This window comes from Achroia grisella, unplaced genomic scaffold (assembly GCF_030625045.1).
Source record: "Achroia grisella isolate CSIRO2021 unplaced genomic scaffold, CSIRO_AGI_Agris_v1 utg511, whole genome shotgun sequence".
NCBI lineage: Eukaryota > Metazoa > Arthropoda > Insecta > Lepidoptera > Pyralidae > Achroia > Achroia grisella.
Genome location: NW_026712905.1, coordinates 4,725,197 through 4,742,184, shown reverse-complemented (window position 1 = coordinate 4,742,184; position 16,988 = coordinate 4,725,197). Strand labels below are relative to the sequence as shown.

Below are 16,988 nucleotides of genomic sequence, written 5' to 3'. Positions count from 1 at the left end.
CCTTATGTCCCTTGGCGCCTGTCTTAAGCGCCAAAGCAAGGGTATAAAACGTTTCAAGAGAATTAATAAATATAAAGTTGGAGCCATTTTTGAAAGGCCAGGTTTAGCCAACATAGCATTAAATAACACCAAAGTACAAAAAGATTTACATGTTAAAGCCACAATACCTGCAACATTAACAGAAATAACAGGGGTCATAAAAAACGTACCTATATACATGTCAAACAAAAGTATTTACAATGGTATTTCCAGCTCCAGAGACGTCGTCTCGGTGCGCCGGTTTATGCGAAGAAGTCATGATGAAGACGGTAACACAAGTTTTCTGCCCACCCAATCAGTCGCCATTACCTTTGCCTGTCCCACACTCCCTACGAATGTCGATATCAACTCATGGTATTTTGAGGTAAGCGCTTACACCCCACCAGTAACACAATGTTTAAAGTGCCTGAGATATGGCCACATTGGTAAATTTTGCAAAAATACTCAACGTTGCTCAATATGTGGAGAAAACCATCATTTTAAAGATTGCACTAAAAATAGCACAGAAGCTGTATGTCTTCACTGTAATGGTAACCATATAGCTATCTCAGCTGAATGCCCAATTAAAAAGAAGAAAATACAAGAAAACAAAATAAAACACAAGACTGTTCCTTTCTCTAGTTTATTTAATGAAAAATCTTTTCCATCTTTAAACACTAAAACTAAACCTACTGAGAATATTAACACATTATTGCAAAATGATGACTTTTTAAAACTAATCATTGCATCAGTTATTAAAATTATTTCTGTTAATAAAACAGATGACTCTCCCTTAAACTCAGAAGGCATAAAAAACATAATTTTAGATACTTTTAAGATTTCCAGTACTAACACTAATTAATAGTATCTCTTTAATGGATAATATTTTAAATATTATCGAGTGGAATGCCCAGAGCTTGATAAATAATAGACTTGCTTTTACTTATTTTTTATATAACAACAATATACATATCGCCCTTCTTTCTGAAACTTGGCTAAAGCCTTTCAAAAACTTTAATATCAAAGGTTACAATATAGAAAGATTAGACATTGGTAATAATCATAATGGTGTAGCCATTCTAATACAAAACAAATTGAATTATGACAGATTAAATACATATCACGATGATTCTTTGCAAAATATCGCTTTAAAATTATATTTGAAAAATGAAACAATTTCTTTTGTTAGTTTTTACAGCCCTACATCCGCAACGTCACGTAACTTTACACATTTACATTTAGATAACTTATTTAAATCTATCCCGTCACCTATGATAATAGCGGGTGACTTTAACGCCCACAATACCACTTGGGGTTGCTCTAGAACCGATTCTAGAGGCACTATTCTTCTTAATACTATTGAAGACAATGATCTTTGTATAATTAATAATGGTCAACCCACTACTGTAGGCTCTGATATATGGAGTCCAAGTGCTCTGGATCTTACAATTGTTTCTGCCTCTCTGTCACTCCGATGCAATTGGTCTGTACATGATAATCCTTTAGGGAGCTATCATCTTCCAACCATCACCCACCTTTTATGTAACACTGTAAATACAAATAACATTTCCATTAATCATAGTAATTTTTTTAGGCCAAATTACAATAATGTAAACTGGCTTGTATACCAAGAGACTGTTGATAATAAATTATGTAATGAATTTAATTACGATCCTTCCACCCCTTTAGACTCCTATAAACAAATGTGCAATATTTTAATAGAAAGCATTAACACAGCTAATAATTCACATGGAAATTTAAAACATTCTTTAGTCTGTAATCACAAGACAAAACTTTCTTTGCCATGGTGGAACAATACTTGTTCTCAAGCAATAGAATTATGTAAGAAAACTTACATAGATTTTAAAAATAATCCCACTCAAGAAAATTACATAAGATTTAAAAGACAACAGGCAATCAAAAAACTTACTCTCAAAAACGAAAGAAATGCCAGCTGGTTAAAATTCTGTGAGTCGATCAATCGGCAAACTCCTCTATCAGTTATCTGGAATAAAATGAAAAAATTTAATAAAACATTTAATAACAACTGTTCACTTATATCTTCAGACATTGATTGGATTTCTCCTTTCTTAAGTAAATTTACATCCAAACCGTCAACTAAAAGTAGACCCAACATACAGGTATCATTAAATAATAATAACAGCTTCATTATAAACCCTTTTACTATAACAGAATTTTACAGTGCCTTAAACAGCAGACGCAACACAGCTTTCGGTCTTGACAATATCTCTTACAAAATGTTAAAGACATTATCACCCAATTCTAAAAACACTTTGTTAATGTTACTTAACTCTCTTTGGAATACTTCAGAAATACCACCCGATTGGAAAACAGATTGTCTGATTCCTATTCTTAAACCAGGCAAATTGATAAATCATTCAGACTCCTATAGACCTATAGCATTAACATCTTGTATGAGTAAACTTTTCGAACAAATGATTAAACAAAGGTTAGAATTTTATATAGAATCAAATAAGTTATTACCTTCAAATCAGTTTGGCTTCAGGAAAGGTTTTTCAGCTACAGAGAGCTTAAATCATTTAAACCTAGATATTCATCGTGCTTTTTCTAGTAACAATATACTGGTTTCTGTCTTCTTTGATATAGTTGGTGCTTTTAACAATGTTAATCATCATATTCTAACTAATGAACTGCAAACACTAGGAATACCAGATAAGTTGATTAACTGGATTTTTAATTTCCTACATAATAGACAAGTCTATGTTAAGTACAATAATAATTTATATGGTCCACAATCTTCATATATAGGTGTATGTCAAGGGGGAATATTGAGTCCACTGTTATTTATTTTGTATATTCATAAAATTAATATTATTCTTGGTAATGAAGTCAGCAATTTACAGTTTGCTGATGATTTAGCAGTTTACTGTTCAGGCTCAAATATTCATATAGTAGAAAATAAAATAAACAAAGCTCTAAAGAAATTAAATGTTTATTTTAAATATTTACAATTAGATATTAGTTTAGATAAAACTAAAGTTGTTATATTCAGTAGATCAAGAACTTTGCATGCTAATATTAATTATAATGGTAGCATACTGCCTGTAGTAGCTGAAGCCAAGTTTCTTGGTGTAACATTAACAAAAAATCTATCTTGGAATAAGCATGTCTGTAATATATCTGATAAAGCTTCTAGAGCTTTTAATATTTTAAATTGCCTTTCCAAAACATTTTGGGGGCTGATCCAAAGATTTTACTTATGTTGTACAAATCCATAGTCCGTTCTCACTTTGAGTACAGTTACCTTTGCTTTGCTTCCAACCCCACACTCTTAAAAAAATTAGAGACAATCCAAAATAATAATTTGCGTCTAATCACTGGTGCAATGAAAACAACTCCAATAGTCTCTCTCCAAGTAGAATGCAACATTCCATCTCTGTCATTAAGATTCAAATTTCTTAAATTTAAATTCTTGCTAAAATTACATAGCTTTTCCAATAATTCACTGTTACAAAAAATTACAGATTCTCAAACCATTGCTTCTTCTTCTAATTCCATAAAATTCCCATACATTCTCCTTGATTTCTCTGCAATGAAAACTATAATTGAGCAAAATAATATTCATGTGGCAAATAATAAGTGGGCATGTTATGAAGGGACATATGACAGTAAATTTTGTAATATGACAATAGGAACAGATAAGAACTTAAAATGTAAAGAAGAAGTTTATGAACATCTTTCTCAATGGCCTTCATTTAACACAATATATACAGATGGTTCAAAAAATGACCAAGGTGTGTCATTAGGTTTTTACCATAGCGACATAAAAACTGGTTATGGATTTCGATTACCTACCATTACTAGTATATTCACTGCCGAAGCCTTGGCTATTTTGCAAGCTTTGCATTATATTAACGAAGATATATGCGCTAAACCTCATAATCAGTGGCTTATCATTAGTGACAGCATGTCAGTCTTATCAGCGTTGCAAAATCATTCATTTAGTGCCAAAACAAGCTATATTATTTACCAAATTAAAGAACTATGGACTGTTTTGTTTAATAAAGGAAAAGAAATTATATTTACTTGGACACCGGCACACAAAGGTGTGACAGGTAATGAAGAAGTAGATTACCTTGTCAAAACTGTCAACAGATTGGGTGGTGAGTCTAAAAAAATTTTCTTACCTTGGCAAGATTTAATTCTTGAAATTAGAATAAACTTATTAAAAAATTGGGAAGAAGATTGGAAACGTACTACCAAAGATAAAGGTACTTGGTATGCAGGGATAAACAGTACTGTTGGCAAAAAACCCTGGTTCATTCAGGGAAAAATATTTTTAGAGAGAAGATTTTATACTCAAATTTGTCGACTACGATTTGGACATTGTAAATTCAATGCACATTTACACCGAATGAAGATCATTAATTCTCCGATTTGTCTTTTATGCTCTAGTAACGAAAATCAAACATTAGAACATATATTTTTTGATTGCCCGGCCTTCAATTTAAACAGAATTTTGCTCATTGCTAAGCTTCAAGAACTATATAAGATTATTCCGCCATCGCTTCAAGAATTATTCAAATGCACTGCAACTTTTAAACCAATTTACGACTTCATCATAGCAACAATCGGAGAATTATAAACATTTCAATTATGGACACATACATGGACTTAACACAAACTTATAATTAATGAAAAGATTTGGCGATATCGCCTTGAAGAATTTTTGAATTTTCATGGAAATACTACTGAAGATTAGGCTGTATGGTCTCGTACCTTTGCCTATCCACTTGTGGATAAAATATACCACTACTACTACTACTACGTAATTCTCTAAAAGTAGGCTGTGGTAGTCTGTGCTGACAGCTGAGTTGAGCTGACAGCTTGTTAATTAATCATTGTTGTTTCAGTGATCTAGAGTGTAGATCTCTTGATTAGTACTTTCCTTGGTAAAGATTTTGATTTGATTGATCGTCGATTTTACTATTAAATCATATACCTGATTTTATGAAATCAAGAATTAAGTAAATTTCCTTCTGAAATAAATACATGGTGGATATATTGGATATTAAAAATGGATCAAACCGTATCCTCATACTTACCGTTATTCTTAGAAGGAGAAGTTATTAAAGGATTTGGAAGAGGATCGAAGGATTTAGGGTGTCCTACAGGTATGGTTCGACAACCTCGGTGGGCTAGCAGATTAGCACACCGCCTTACGTTTAGATTATTTTTATTGATAATAATGGAATAAGCTTGGGGCACCAGTGGCGGATTATAAAATGAAGGTCAGTCAGGTCAAGTAACCCATCTTGACAAATGGCAATTTACCACGATGGTTTCCAGAGGGAACAGCATGGAAGTCAACCTGACCTGATCCTGACATAGCAATGAGGTTATTAGTTCACATTGGTAACAATAAACTCCTTCCCTATCTATAGATGGTTTTTTTAAATATGGATATGTATTGTTTCACCCGCCTGGCGGGGCACCAGTGGAGGACGATGAACATGAGGTCACGCCAGTTAGTCCATTGTGACAAATTCGCGACATATCATGATAGTTTTTAGGGGAAACCGCGTGGAGGTCAAGCTGACATGGTACATTGCTAGCAAAGTGTTCAACCGTCTACATTATTAACAATCCCCTTCCCCCCTAGTTTTTTTTTTGTAATAATGGAAGTGTGCACCCGCTAGCGCTATCGGTTTACGCTGACGGGCACCCCGCTGTTCAAATCAAACGGGGATCAAAAAAGCTAGTTTGTTTATCAAACAAGCTTTATTTATTTTAAACCACAATAATGCTCAAAATATCGTTATTTGAGTAATATTACACAAATTGTCAATAATTCAAATTTACATGAATCATGCTTTTTTAGAGTCCATATCTATGGTCTGATGAATGTATCCGAATTTAACTATGTTTAAAATAACATTCTAATTCGAAAATACTTATTTATTAATTAAAAAAATTGTTACGATTTTTTCGTCATTTTGTTTCTTAGAGTTAGCTCACGTAACGTAGAACAAAAATCTGAAGATTTTGCCAAACTGAAGAGAAAACGCCACTACACATCCTATGTGGTTATAGCCCACACATGCATAAACGAAAAATCTCCTTTAGAAAGTTTAGACTCTCTCCTGAGGAGATAAATACCATCGCTCCTAAGAATATCCTTCAATTCTTGTCCCTGACGGATCTAGGAACCGAACTTTAAAAAGGGCGAGCACCATAGATCTATGTAGGTCGCAGTGCAGCTCCATGCACCTGACAATAGCATAAACAATTCATTAAAAAAAATAGCTCACATAAAAGACATGAAACGTTATTAGTAGGATATTTTTAGATTCTAACAAAATGCAAGGCCATACAATATAATCAATTTAATTAGCAAAATCAATATTCAACCATTTCAACCATCCGCCTACGCTAACGGTATACCATTTATCATCATCCACGGGCGGGGCACCAGTGGATGATGATAAAATGAGGATAAAGATCATGTAGCCTATCATGGCGAATGCACTAGGAATTAACAGCGCTGGTTTCAAGGGGGAACCGCACGTATCTCCACGTCTTGCACCATTGCAGGTATATATCCTATCAGGTCGACCCCGACTTGAGTCTGACTGACCTGACCCCCTTTAATAATTTAAAAATCAGTAAAACGGGCTAATTTGTTACAAAACAATGTATATGAGGATTAAAATTAGAAAAGCAAAGCCATTAAATTCAAACTATTATAACGAGTAGGCGAGTTACCTTGAGGCGTGTAGGGTAGTATTTCAGTTATCTTAATCATTACGTTTTCTACAAATTTGTTGATAGTTGATGAGTTGATGTATCATTCACATTAAATTTATTATAAAAATCTCAATTCAGCGTGTTCCATAAAATAACTAATAAACATGATCTATATTTACCTTTCAGCCAACTATCCTTTGGATGTAGTAAAAAAACTACCTTCTGAATTCAAACCCGGCGTGTATTATGGATGGGCTCAGTTAGACTCTGGACCTATGTATAAAATGGTTGCAAATATTGGTTATTGTCCATACTATCAAAACAAGGAGATGTCCGTGGTATGTTAAGCTTATGATAGTAAATTTGAATTACGTATTAAATCCGCCTTTATAAACCTTTTACCTGTGTACTACGTGCATATATTATACAGCGGCGGCCTTACCCATTGCGAGGCTCCAGGCTTTGCGAGGCCCTTTGTACTACGTGAAAAGCATGTATCTAATGCTAACGATTATGCGGAAATTATCCGTTGATTCATGAAAACTATGACTTAACATTATTTAAAAAAATCATATATTTTTATTTCTTTATTTTAGTTTTGGTAATTGTGTTTATTTGCGGGGATAGGTGTTCAATCGGGAATTTATCGGAACTTGCCACTCACTGGTTGTTTAAAATTTGCTTTGGTTGTTACGCGAGGCGGGCGAGCGAGACCTTGGGCGATTGCCCTATTCGCCACCCTCTAAGGCCGCCACTGCATATGTATGTGTCTTCATACTTCCAAGTTTATTACTAAGTACTTAGAAATAGATATCAGACCCGCCGAATGTTACAATCAATTATAATTATTACATATATATACCTACATACATATATCATGGCGAATACTGATTTAAATAAATTGATGTGATTGTCTTGACGGTTTAGTGCCGGCCTCACTTTCCGATGATTGCGATTGGACTCGCACAGAATAGAATCAATTATTTGTGTTGCTTATTAAATAATTGATTTTATCATTGTTCTAGTAGGTATCAGAAGTACCACTGTCTAGTATAGACACACTAGTCTAGTATCCACTTAAGTAGAGTAGTGCGTTTAATAATGCGTTTATCACTATAAACATAATTAAAAGACGCATTATGCATGAACTTGTTTATTTAGCATGATGTGATATACTCGTAGCTGTATCATGAAGAATTTATTTCCCTATAGTCCTGACGATGGACGTACATAATTACGTTACATCAATACATTCTATTTAAAATTTATTACATGTATCATTTAATAGTAAAGTCATGTAAGAATAACCTATTTTGTTTCAGGAAACTCACATAATACATGCATTTGAAAAGGATTTCTACGGATCCAATCTAAGAATAGCAATTGTCGGATATTTGAGAGGTGAAATGAACTTCGATTCACTGAATGAATTAATAGAAACTATCAAACAAGACATTGTAAATGCAGGCAAAAGCTTAGAAAACCCTGAATCACAGAAACTAAAGAGTAATATTTTTTTTGGAAAACCATAACACACAATAGTATTGATATTTAGTTAAATAGACATACATAACATAAATAAATCATTGCGTTGTTATAGAAAATTTACTATCTTATCTTACTATTTATGTACACGCCAGATTTTTGTATTTTATAAATATAAGTAGATACATACGTAACAATCTTTTTTCCAAAAAATCATACAATTACCCATTGTGACCAAAGTATAAAGCTATTTTTAAAATTGCACAGGATTTCCATATGTGTAAATAAATAAAATAATTTTATGTTAAAATATAGACTGATTTATAAAGCGCCAGCCAAATTCCCTGTTACTTTCGGCTGAAACTTAACTAGTAGGAGGTAAAATATATACTTAATTATAATTATTTACTACTAACATCTAATATGGATAGTTGTAATAAATCAGTTAAATTATATGGGTAGGCAGAAATGTAAAGATAAAATTGTTATAATATATATAACAAAATATTTTATAGTATTTCGTACTTATATCCAAATATAAACATGTGATATTTTAATATTGATATATTTACATATTTATGATAAAAATAAAATATGAAATATAACACTTTTTATTTAATACTTTCTTTCACTCCTCTAATTATACCAGATTGACAATGCTATGCACTCCGTGTCGGTCGAGATCATATGTACCCTATACTGCTAATGATGGAGTTAGCGAAATACTTCCTTAACATACAGTTATAATAAATAACATAATAATCCCTAACAGTTACTTCTTCTAGTAACGCCTTAGGATGTACCTACTACGCTTGTTTGCTACCGTCGTAGTAAAAAGAATACAAATAAAGCTAGCGTCTTGACTTGTATTCTTTTTACTTACCACAAGGATTATAAATAATGGTGTCTAATGCGCCCGTTGCTAGTAATGTACTATGCAAAAGATGACCTCCACTCAGTCCCCCAGGAAAATGAAGTGGTTGATTTCTATAGAATTCGGCATGATAGGTCAACTGCTGACTTCATGCTCTTTCTATCATCTTCCACTGCTTCGTTAGCGGACGCTAACGAAGCAGTAAGTATAGAAATCCCGTTAACGTAATTGTAACGGCGCGGCGTATAAGCACCAGATTTAAACCTACTCGCTGTTTGTTGGTTTTATTTAAACAGATTATAATTTGGCTTGATACATAAGATTGACGAGATATAAACAATAAAACTCGATTATTTTATTATTTCGCTATATAGTCAAATATTGTAAAACAGTACATTATTTACTGTATTAATCGTTATTTGCCTTGTGTTGACAATGCAAACGACGGCTAGAATGAAAAGCTAGATAATAGAGGTAAAAATGGCACATTTTTTTTTATGGATGATAATGGAATGGTGCCCGCCTGTGCTAACGGTTTACGCTGGCGGGGCACCAGTGGAGGATGATAGAATGAGCATGAGGTCAGATCAGTTAGCCTATCGTGACAAATTCACAAAGAATTTATCACGATAGTTTCCAGGGGGAACCTGACATGGTGCATTGCTAGTAATGGGGTCAGGAGTACACAGTACTAACAATCCCTTTCCCCCTCGGCCGATATTATTAATACTATATACACTGACATATGATACATATTAAATATGAATTGTCTCTGTGGTCACGGCACTGATGACGATAAGGTGCCAGGGGAGTACCGCGGATCCGCACCCCTTTATGTCAGTAGTCCTCCTCATGAAAGTGGACAGCATGTTGGTGGGTAGCCGGGTGTTGAGGTTTTATGTACAATTCTTTTTTATGTCAATATTTTAAAAAGAGAGAATGTCGTATTTTTGTGTCAATTAGATATTTAGAAATTTTTGTAATAAACATATTTTTTCTATTCAGCTTTTCTATTAGTATTTTCTTTTCCTAAAACGAGCCGTCCACATACTGGCGACCGTGACAGGACGGTATACTGGTATTTTAAATGGAAAGGATTAAGGCAGAGAGGACATTAGCGCGTCGTAGGTTCTCATTGTGTGCCCAAAAGTTGGAAGGGCTATTGGAGAGCAACGACGAATTTATCCCAGCCGAGTTTGAGAAGCTGAATAAATTATTCGACATACTCACACTGACGCAGAATAAAATTGTTAGTGTATGGCTCAATGATGATAATCAAAAATTTAAGTATACCCTACATTTGTCTTATTTTTTCGTTCACCTCTAAAGAATCGTATAGCATGTTATCTTTAGGTGGGCAATGGTGTCTGAGATACAGGCTAGGCCTAGTTTAGACACTACTGCACTGGACTTGATATTAAATAGTTTTAAGAACTATTGTATATATATGAATTAATATACATATATAACCTTAATTAAGTCCCTTTTTTATTTGTTTTTTTGCACAATAAAGTTATTATTAGGTATTATTATTATTATAATCGTGATGAAGAACAATTCAATAAAGACATCGATGAGGCGGATATCTATGACTCACGTTACTATATGTTGAAACAAAAGGCAAGTAAATTTTCTATATCTCCACCGAAGTCAGCTGTCAATAAAATAGAAGAAAGTCAGTTGTCGGCAAAAACAAATGGCAATAGACACTTTCACCTTCCAAAGCTTGAACTTCCGAGGTACAATGGGGAGATCAGGAATTGGTTGAGTTTCTGGTCCCAGTTCAAAAAGATACACCTTGATGACCAGATTGATAATGATGACAAATTGCACTACCTGCTTCAATGCATGGAAACAGGGTCAGTAGCGAGAGAATTATTAGAAAGTTTTCCACCATCAGGCGAGAATTATAATGTAGCCATAGAACAACTTAAGTATCGGTTTGCCAAAGATAAAATGATAATAGAATACTATGTGAGAGAGTTACTTAATCTGGTTCTAGCGCAGGCAAAAGGTGTACAGAAGGGGTCAATTCGTACATTATATAACGCTCTGACGACACAAATTTTGGCACTCGAATCTATGGGAGTAACCCAGGAGAAGTACTCATCTTTTTTATTACCATTGGTGGAATCCTCATTACCTGAAGATATATTGAAAGCTTGGAATAGGTCACATATTAATGAACGAAATAATGAAAATATTAGTCCATTATCCAGGCTTTTGAATTTTGTCAAGTCGGAGGTTGAATCTGATGAAAGGATATGTTTGTCTCGTTTTAAAACATCTAATAATTATATGGGACAGGATATTTCTATGTCTTCTGCTGCATGTACATATTATGAATTAGATGAATTGGCAGGAAGTTTCTTCTTTATCTCTCACTCAAAAAATTGAGTGGCGATTTTCGCCACCCTCTGCGCCGTGGTGGGGAGGGTTCTGGGAGAGAATGGTGAGAACTGTCAAAGAAATTTTACGTAGAATGCTTGAAAAGGCGTCACTTAGTTATTGTGAACTCGCTACGATTTTGTGTGAAGTTGAGAGTATAGTTAATTCGAGACCATTGACTTATATAAAGGAAAGTTCAGAGAATTTGAGAACTTTGACACCCGCCATGTTTCTGAAGCTAGATATGGAGGAAGATGGAACCAATGATTTGAGTCACATAGATGGCAATATTATGACGTCTCGTTGGCGATATTTAAAAAAGTTAAGCAGTGGCTTAAAGCAACGGTTTCGGAATGAATACTTGTCACTTTTGATTCAAAGAGAACAGAAACATCGGAATCAGGTACATAAAGTCGGTGATGTAGTTTTGGTGGGTTGTGATAATACCAAACGTCTATATTGGCCACTAGGTTTAATTGTAGAGATTTATCCAGGTCCTGATGGTAGTTGTAGAGTAGCTAAAGTTAACTATGGGTGATCGTATAAGGCCTGTTCAACGGTATGCATACAGCATTAGAAGTTAGTTCAGGAGATTTTATGGACACTAAGAGCAATACACACTGTGTCGAGACTGATAGAATGTCCGAGTCCTTACATCAAATTACACGCACTGGTCGTGTCGTAAAAATACCTCACCGCCTAAACTTATAGGTTGTTTTATGTTTGTGATTTTAGAAGTAATGTGAAATTTATTTTGTAAAGATTTATTATTTTAAAAAGAGAGAACGTATTTTTTGTGTCAATTAGATATTTAGAAATTTTTGCAATAAACATATTTTTTCTATTAGTATTTTCTTTTTCTAAAACGAGCCGTCCACACCAGGTTACAAACGCCTTGAGACTTGCGTCGTGACTCGGCAATAATGGTAGTCAAGAGATAATTAATACATATTATGTTGTTCTTTATTGCATACTTAGTCAATAATCTTAGCCACTTTTTATACATGATCTATCTTTAAAAAAACAGTATTGTAATGCAAATAGCATTACAATAATGTTTTTTGTAATGTAATGCAAATAAATACTACGAATTTTGTTAGAACGAGGTTTGCAATCGATGTCTAGACTGGCTGGTATGGCAGATGAAGTATGCTTGAATATTTGAAAAGAGAGTGTGTTTTGTCATCTTGTCTGTCGTCGTATTGATGATCTATAACTTATCTGTATATTGTATTAAATGTGTTTTTATATTATTTTATTTTGATTAGAAATATATTTTGTTTATCTTATTCTACGTTATTTACTTGAACACCACTATAGTTACTCTGTTAACGTGAGAAGTTCGGAGGTAACTTCCCTCACAGGTTATGGGCAACAAAAATCAAGTAAATACGAATACAGGAGTGTATTAAGGATATATGATTTACGAAAACGGTGAGAGCACCCCTATTTCTATTCAATATAAAAACACAAGTACGGAGATGAGTATACCATCAACATCAAGTGCGGGATCTGGACTCCCAGCGATAGAGAAACTGCAAGGGAGTAGCAACTTCGATACATGGAAGTTCGATGTGGAGTGTATTTTAGTCCATGATGATCTGTGGCAGTATGTAGAAAAAGTACCTAACCCTGAAGATGTTGTAGCACGTCGAGGAGATCAAAAGGCACGTACTAAAATTTGTCTATTGATTGAAAACCATTGCAAGGTACATGTTCGAAAAGCAACGAGTGCATTTCAAACATGGAACAATTTAAAAACAGCATATGAGGATAAAGGCGTTAATAATAGGTGCAGACTACTATCAAAACTAGTAAGCCTAAAGCTTAACATGTTTAATTCAATAACCGAATATGTTACTGAGCTTATGAGAGTAGCGAATCAGTTAGCAGACCTTGGAAAGGAGGTTGACGATGAGCTGTTGGCAGCCCTGATGCTACAAGGTTTACCAGATAAATACACACCAATGAGGTTGGCATTAGAGAATGCTAATACTGAATTAACTTCAGATTATGTAAAAACAAAACTTTTACAATTGGATGACAACAAAGCAAGTACGAGTACAAGCTTTACAGTTTCAAATAATACAGCATTAACAGCGAAACCGAAGAAAAAGTTTGTTCAGAGGAAACAAACAGAGAAAAAGAAAATAAAATGCTTTATTTGCGAAGGTCCACACAAAGCATGTGACTGTCCGCACAATCCGAGAGAAGCTAAAACTGCTCACACAATGACGGCATTAGCTTTAAAGCATCAACAATCTACATCAAGAGAACACGATGAAACATGGATTATAGATTCTGGAGCATCGACACATATGAGTTCTAGAAGAAATTGTATGTATAACTATGTAGAGGCTAGTAATAAGGTAGAAATATTTTGCGCGGATGGCGGTAAGGTATATGGTGAAGGTTTTGGTGTGATGACGAATGAGTCATTAAATATTACTATTGGAGGTGTAATGTATGTACCAAAGCTTGAATCAAACCTATTGAGTGTAAGTAGACTGGTCAAAAGCGACAAGGTTGTTGTTTTCTCAGAGAATGGCTGTAATATCTATAATAAGAATGAATGTATTGTGAAAGGTAAGATTTGGTTGGAAGGTGTGCTTGATAGAGGTGTATACAAACTAAAATCTTCTTCACAGGAAAGTGCATTAGCGACTACACAAAGCGGAGGCTTGGAGCTATGGCACAAAAGGTTAGCGCATTTAGGAGTACGTAACCTTAAATTGCTAAGAGATAAAATGGCAACAGGGGTAAGTTTCAAGAATGCACCTACTTGCAATTTACAATGTGTAGCATGCCTGATGGGTAAACAAACAAGACAACCATTTATTAAACATACAAAGGCTACGAGAGCCAAAGAACTTCTAGAGTTAGTTCACTCAGATATTAGTGGTCCAATGACTGAGGAGTCTATCGGAGGTCATAGATACTATATAACATTTATCGATGATTATTCTCGAAAAACTTTTGTATACTTTATTAAGCATAAGAGTGAAGCTTTTGATAAGATTAAACTTTTTAAAACTTTTACAGAAAAACAAACTGGTAAAAAGTTAAAGGTCTTGAGAACAGACAATGGAAGAGAATATGTAAATAATCAAGTAGACGAGTATCTAAGGGAACATGGCATTAAGCGTCAACTCTCGAATGCGTACACACCTGAGCAAAACGGAGTTGCCGAACGTGCAAATCGTACTATAGCAGAGAAGGCACGTGCGATGCTACAAGAAGCAGGTCTCCCTACTCGTTTATGGGCAGAAGCGGTGAATACTGCAGTCTATTTGAAGAATAGAAGTCCAACAGTTGCAGTTAGAAATAAGACACCTGAAGAGGTATGGACTGGCAGAAAAATTAACCTAAACCACCTAAGAATTTTCGGATGTAGGGCGTTTGCACATATCCCAGATGTCAAAAGGACAAAATGGCTTCCTAAAAGCAAAGAAGTTATTTTTGTTGGATATTCCGAAGAATCAAAGGGATATAAATTATTTGACCCCTCAACAGAAAATTGTTACGGATCTAGAGATGTCATATTTTTTGAAAACCAGTATTACCGCATAAACGATGAAAACAAAGAACAAAAGTATACAACCGTCAACCTTGATAATGTTTCAGAGGAAGCTGAACAACCCAATGAGAACTTTCAACATGAAGAAGCAGTTCAGGAAGAGGATTTGCAAAGGAATGATGGAGATCATACCGATGTAATCACAGAAACTGAGAATGTTGAATACGAAATTGACCGGTGCACATCATTTGAAGACAGTCTAAATGAAGAACCTACAACCGTAAGTGGAGAAGCTGAAGTGCAAGAAAGGAGATATCCGACTCGAGTAAGGAAACCTGTCCAATTTCCTGATTACGTCACTTACCAAGCGATATCAGAAGATGATCCACTTAATGTTAGAGAGGCACTGTCTAGAAAAGATGCCAAGCTATGGAGAGACGCTATACAGGAAGAACTAGATGCACTAAAGAAGAACAAAACTTGGGTCCTAGTGAAGCCTGACCAAGCGAGTGACATTGTTGATTCGAAATGGTTATTCCGAATCAAAAAGGAGGCAAGGAATAAAACTCGATACAAGGCTCGCTTAGTTGCCCGAGGCTTCAGTCAAAGGAAAGGCATTGATTATGATGAGACATTCTCCCCTGTAGTGCGACATAGCTCACTGAGACTGTTGATAGCTTTGGCTGCGCAAAATGGTCTACAGATAGACCACATGGATGTCAAAACAGCTTTCTTTAATGGTAATCTCAATGAAGTTGTTTATATGAGGCAACCACCAGGCTTTGAAGAAAAAGGTAAAGAGGATTATGTATGTCTATTAAAGAAATCTTTGTATGGTTTGAAGCAGGCACCACGTTCCTGGAACCTGAAGTTACATACCGAGCTAGAGAGCTTAAACTTCAAGCGCTGCAAGAATGAACCCTGTGTATATACAAGGAGAACAGAGAAGAATTCTATCATCCTTATAGTATATGTAGACGACATTCTTATCCTCTATAATAATTCACAAGAAATGCAAAAAGTTAAAAGTGACTTGATGTCAAAATTTGAAATGAAGGATTTAGGAAAGGCGGAGTTGTTCTTGGGCATGAGGCTCAGACAAGAGAAAGGCCGCATTAAAATAGATCAGGAAGAGTATATAGAAAAACTTACGCAAATTTCGGATGGAAGACTGTAAACCAGTTGCCACTCCAGCTGTTCCTGGTCAACATTTTATAAAACCAGACAATATGCATAGGCCAGATGAGAAAGTTCCATATAGGGAACTTATAGGTTCACTCATGTATCTTTCTGTATGTACAAGACCCGATATTGCACACGCAGTGAATTTTATGAGTCAATTTTGCAATTGTTTTGAGGAAGTTCACTGGACAGCAACAAAGAGGATCCTGAGATACCTTAAAGGTACGAAAAGTTTGGGACTGGTATATTACAGGGATGAACGAGGAACAGTTCAAGGTTTCTGTGACGCTGATCATGCACATGATCTAGTCGACAGAAAGTCCTATTCCGGAAATGTATTTAAGATGGCAAAAGGAGCCATTTCATGGCAAAGCACTAAACAAAGAAGTGTTGCCATATCAACCGCTGAGGCTGAATATGTCAGTCTGTCAGAAGCTTCCAAGGAAGCTGTCTTTTTAAAGCGTTTCCTAGAGGAACTCTTGGGTAAGGAAGAGCCACCGCTAACAATCCACTCAGATAGTCAGTCTGCTATAGCGATAGCAAATAATCCAGTACACCATCAGCAAACTAAACATGTGGATGTACGTTATCACTTTGTGCGAGAGACTCTAGAGAATGGAGTAATAGATTTGAAATATTTGGAGACAAAGTTAATGGTTGCTGATATTATGACAAAGGCAGTGCATAGAGGCAAGCATGAGTTCTGTCGTAGTGAGATGGGTGTTGTGGATTAGTTTGTGTGTGAGAGGATTGTGAGGAGTATGCTACTGAGAGAAAGTCTGAAGGCAACGATTG

At 35.0% G+C, this 16,988-nt stretch overlaps 2 protein-coding genes and 1 long non-coding RNA gene across 3 annotated transcripts; 2 read left to right on the top strand and 1 right to left on the bottom strand.

Annotated features, from left to right (window-relative positions):
* Positions 1-746: 746 nt before the first annotated feature.
* LOC131846532 (uncharacterized) lies at positions 747-3,200 on the bottom strand. The gene is made up of 3 exons (XR_009357680.1): positions 2,524-3,200; positions 1,949-2,023; positions 747-1,566 (listed from the first exon to the last, which is right to left on the bottom strand). It is a non-coding gene; the product is annotated as an uncharacterized LOC131846532 (long non-coding RNA).
* Positions 3,201-4,871: 1,671 nt separating this feature from the next.
* LOC131846445 (putative riboflavin kinase) lies at positions 4,872-8,311 on the top strand. Its single transcript, XM_059195748.1, has 3 exons — positions 4,872-5,174; positions 6,934-7,085; positions 8,070-8,311. Exons 1-3 carry the CDS (start codon positions 5,078-5,080, stop codon positions 8,277-8,279), a joined length of 459 nt encoding a protein of 152 aa, XP_059051731.1. The 5' UTR covers positions 4,872-5,077; the 3' UTR covers positions 8,280-8,311.
* Positions 8,312-16,240: 7,929 nt separating this feature from the next.
* Positions 16,241-16,927, top strand: LOC131846587 (uncharacterized). The gene has a single exon (XM_059195924.1). It carries the CDS (start codon positions 16,241-16,243, stop codon positions 16,925-16,927), a length of 687 nt encoding a protein of 228 aa, XP_059051907.1.
* The last annotated feature ends 61 nt before the right edge of the window (positions 16,928-16,988 follow it).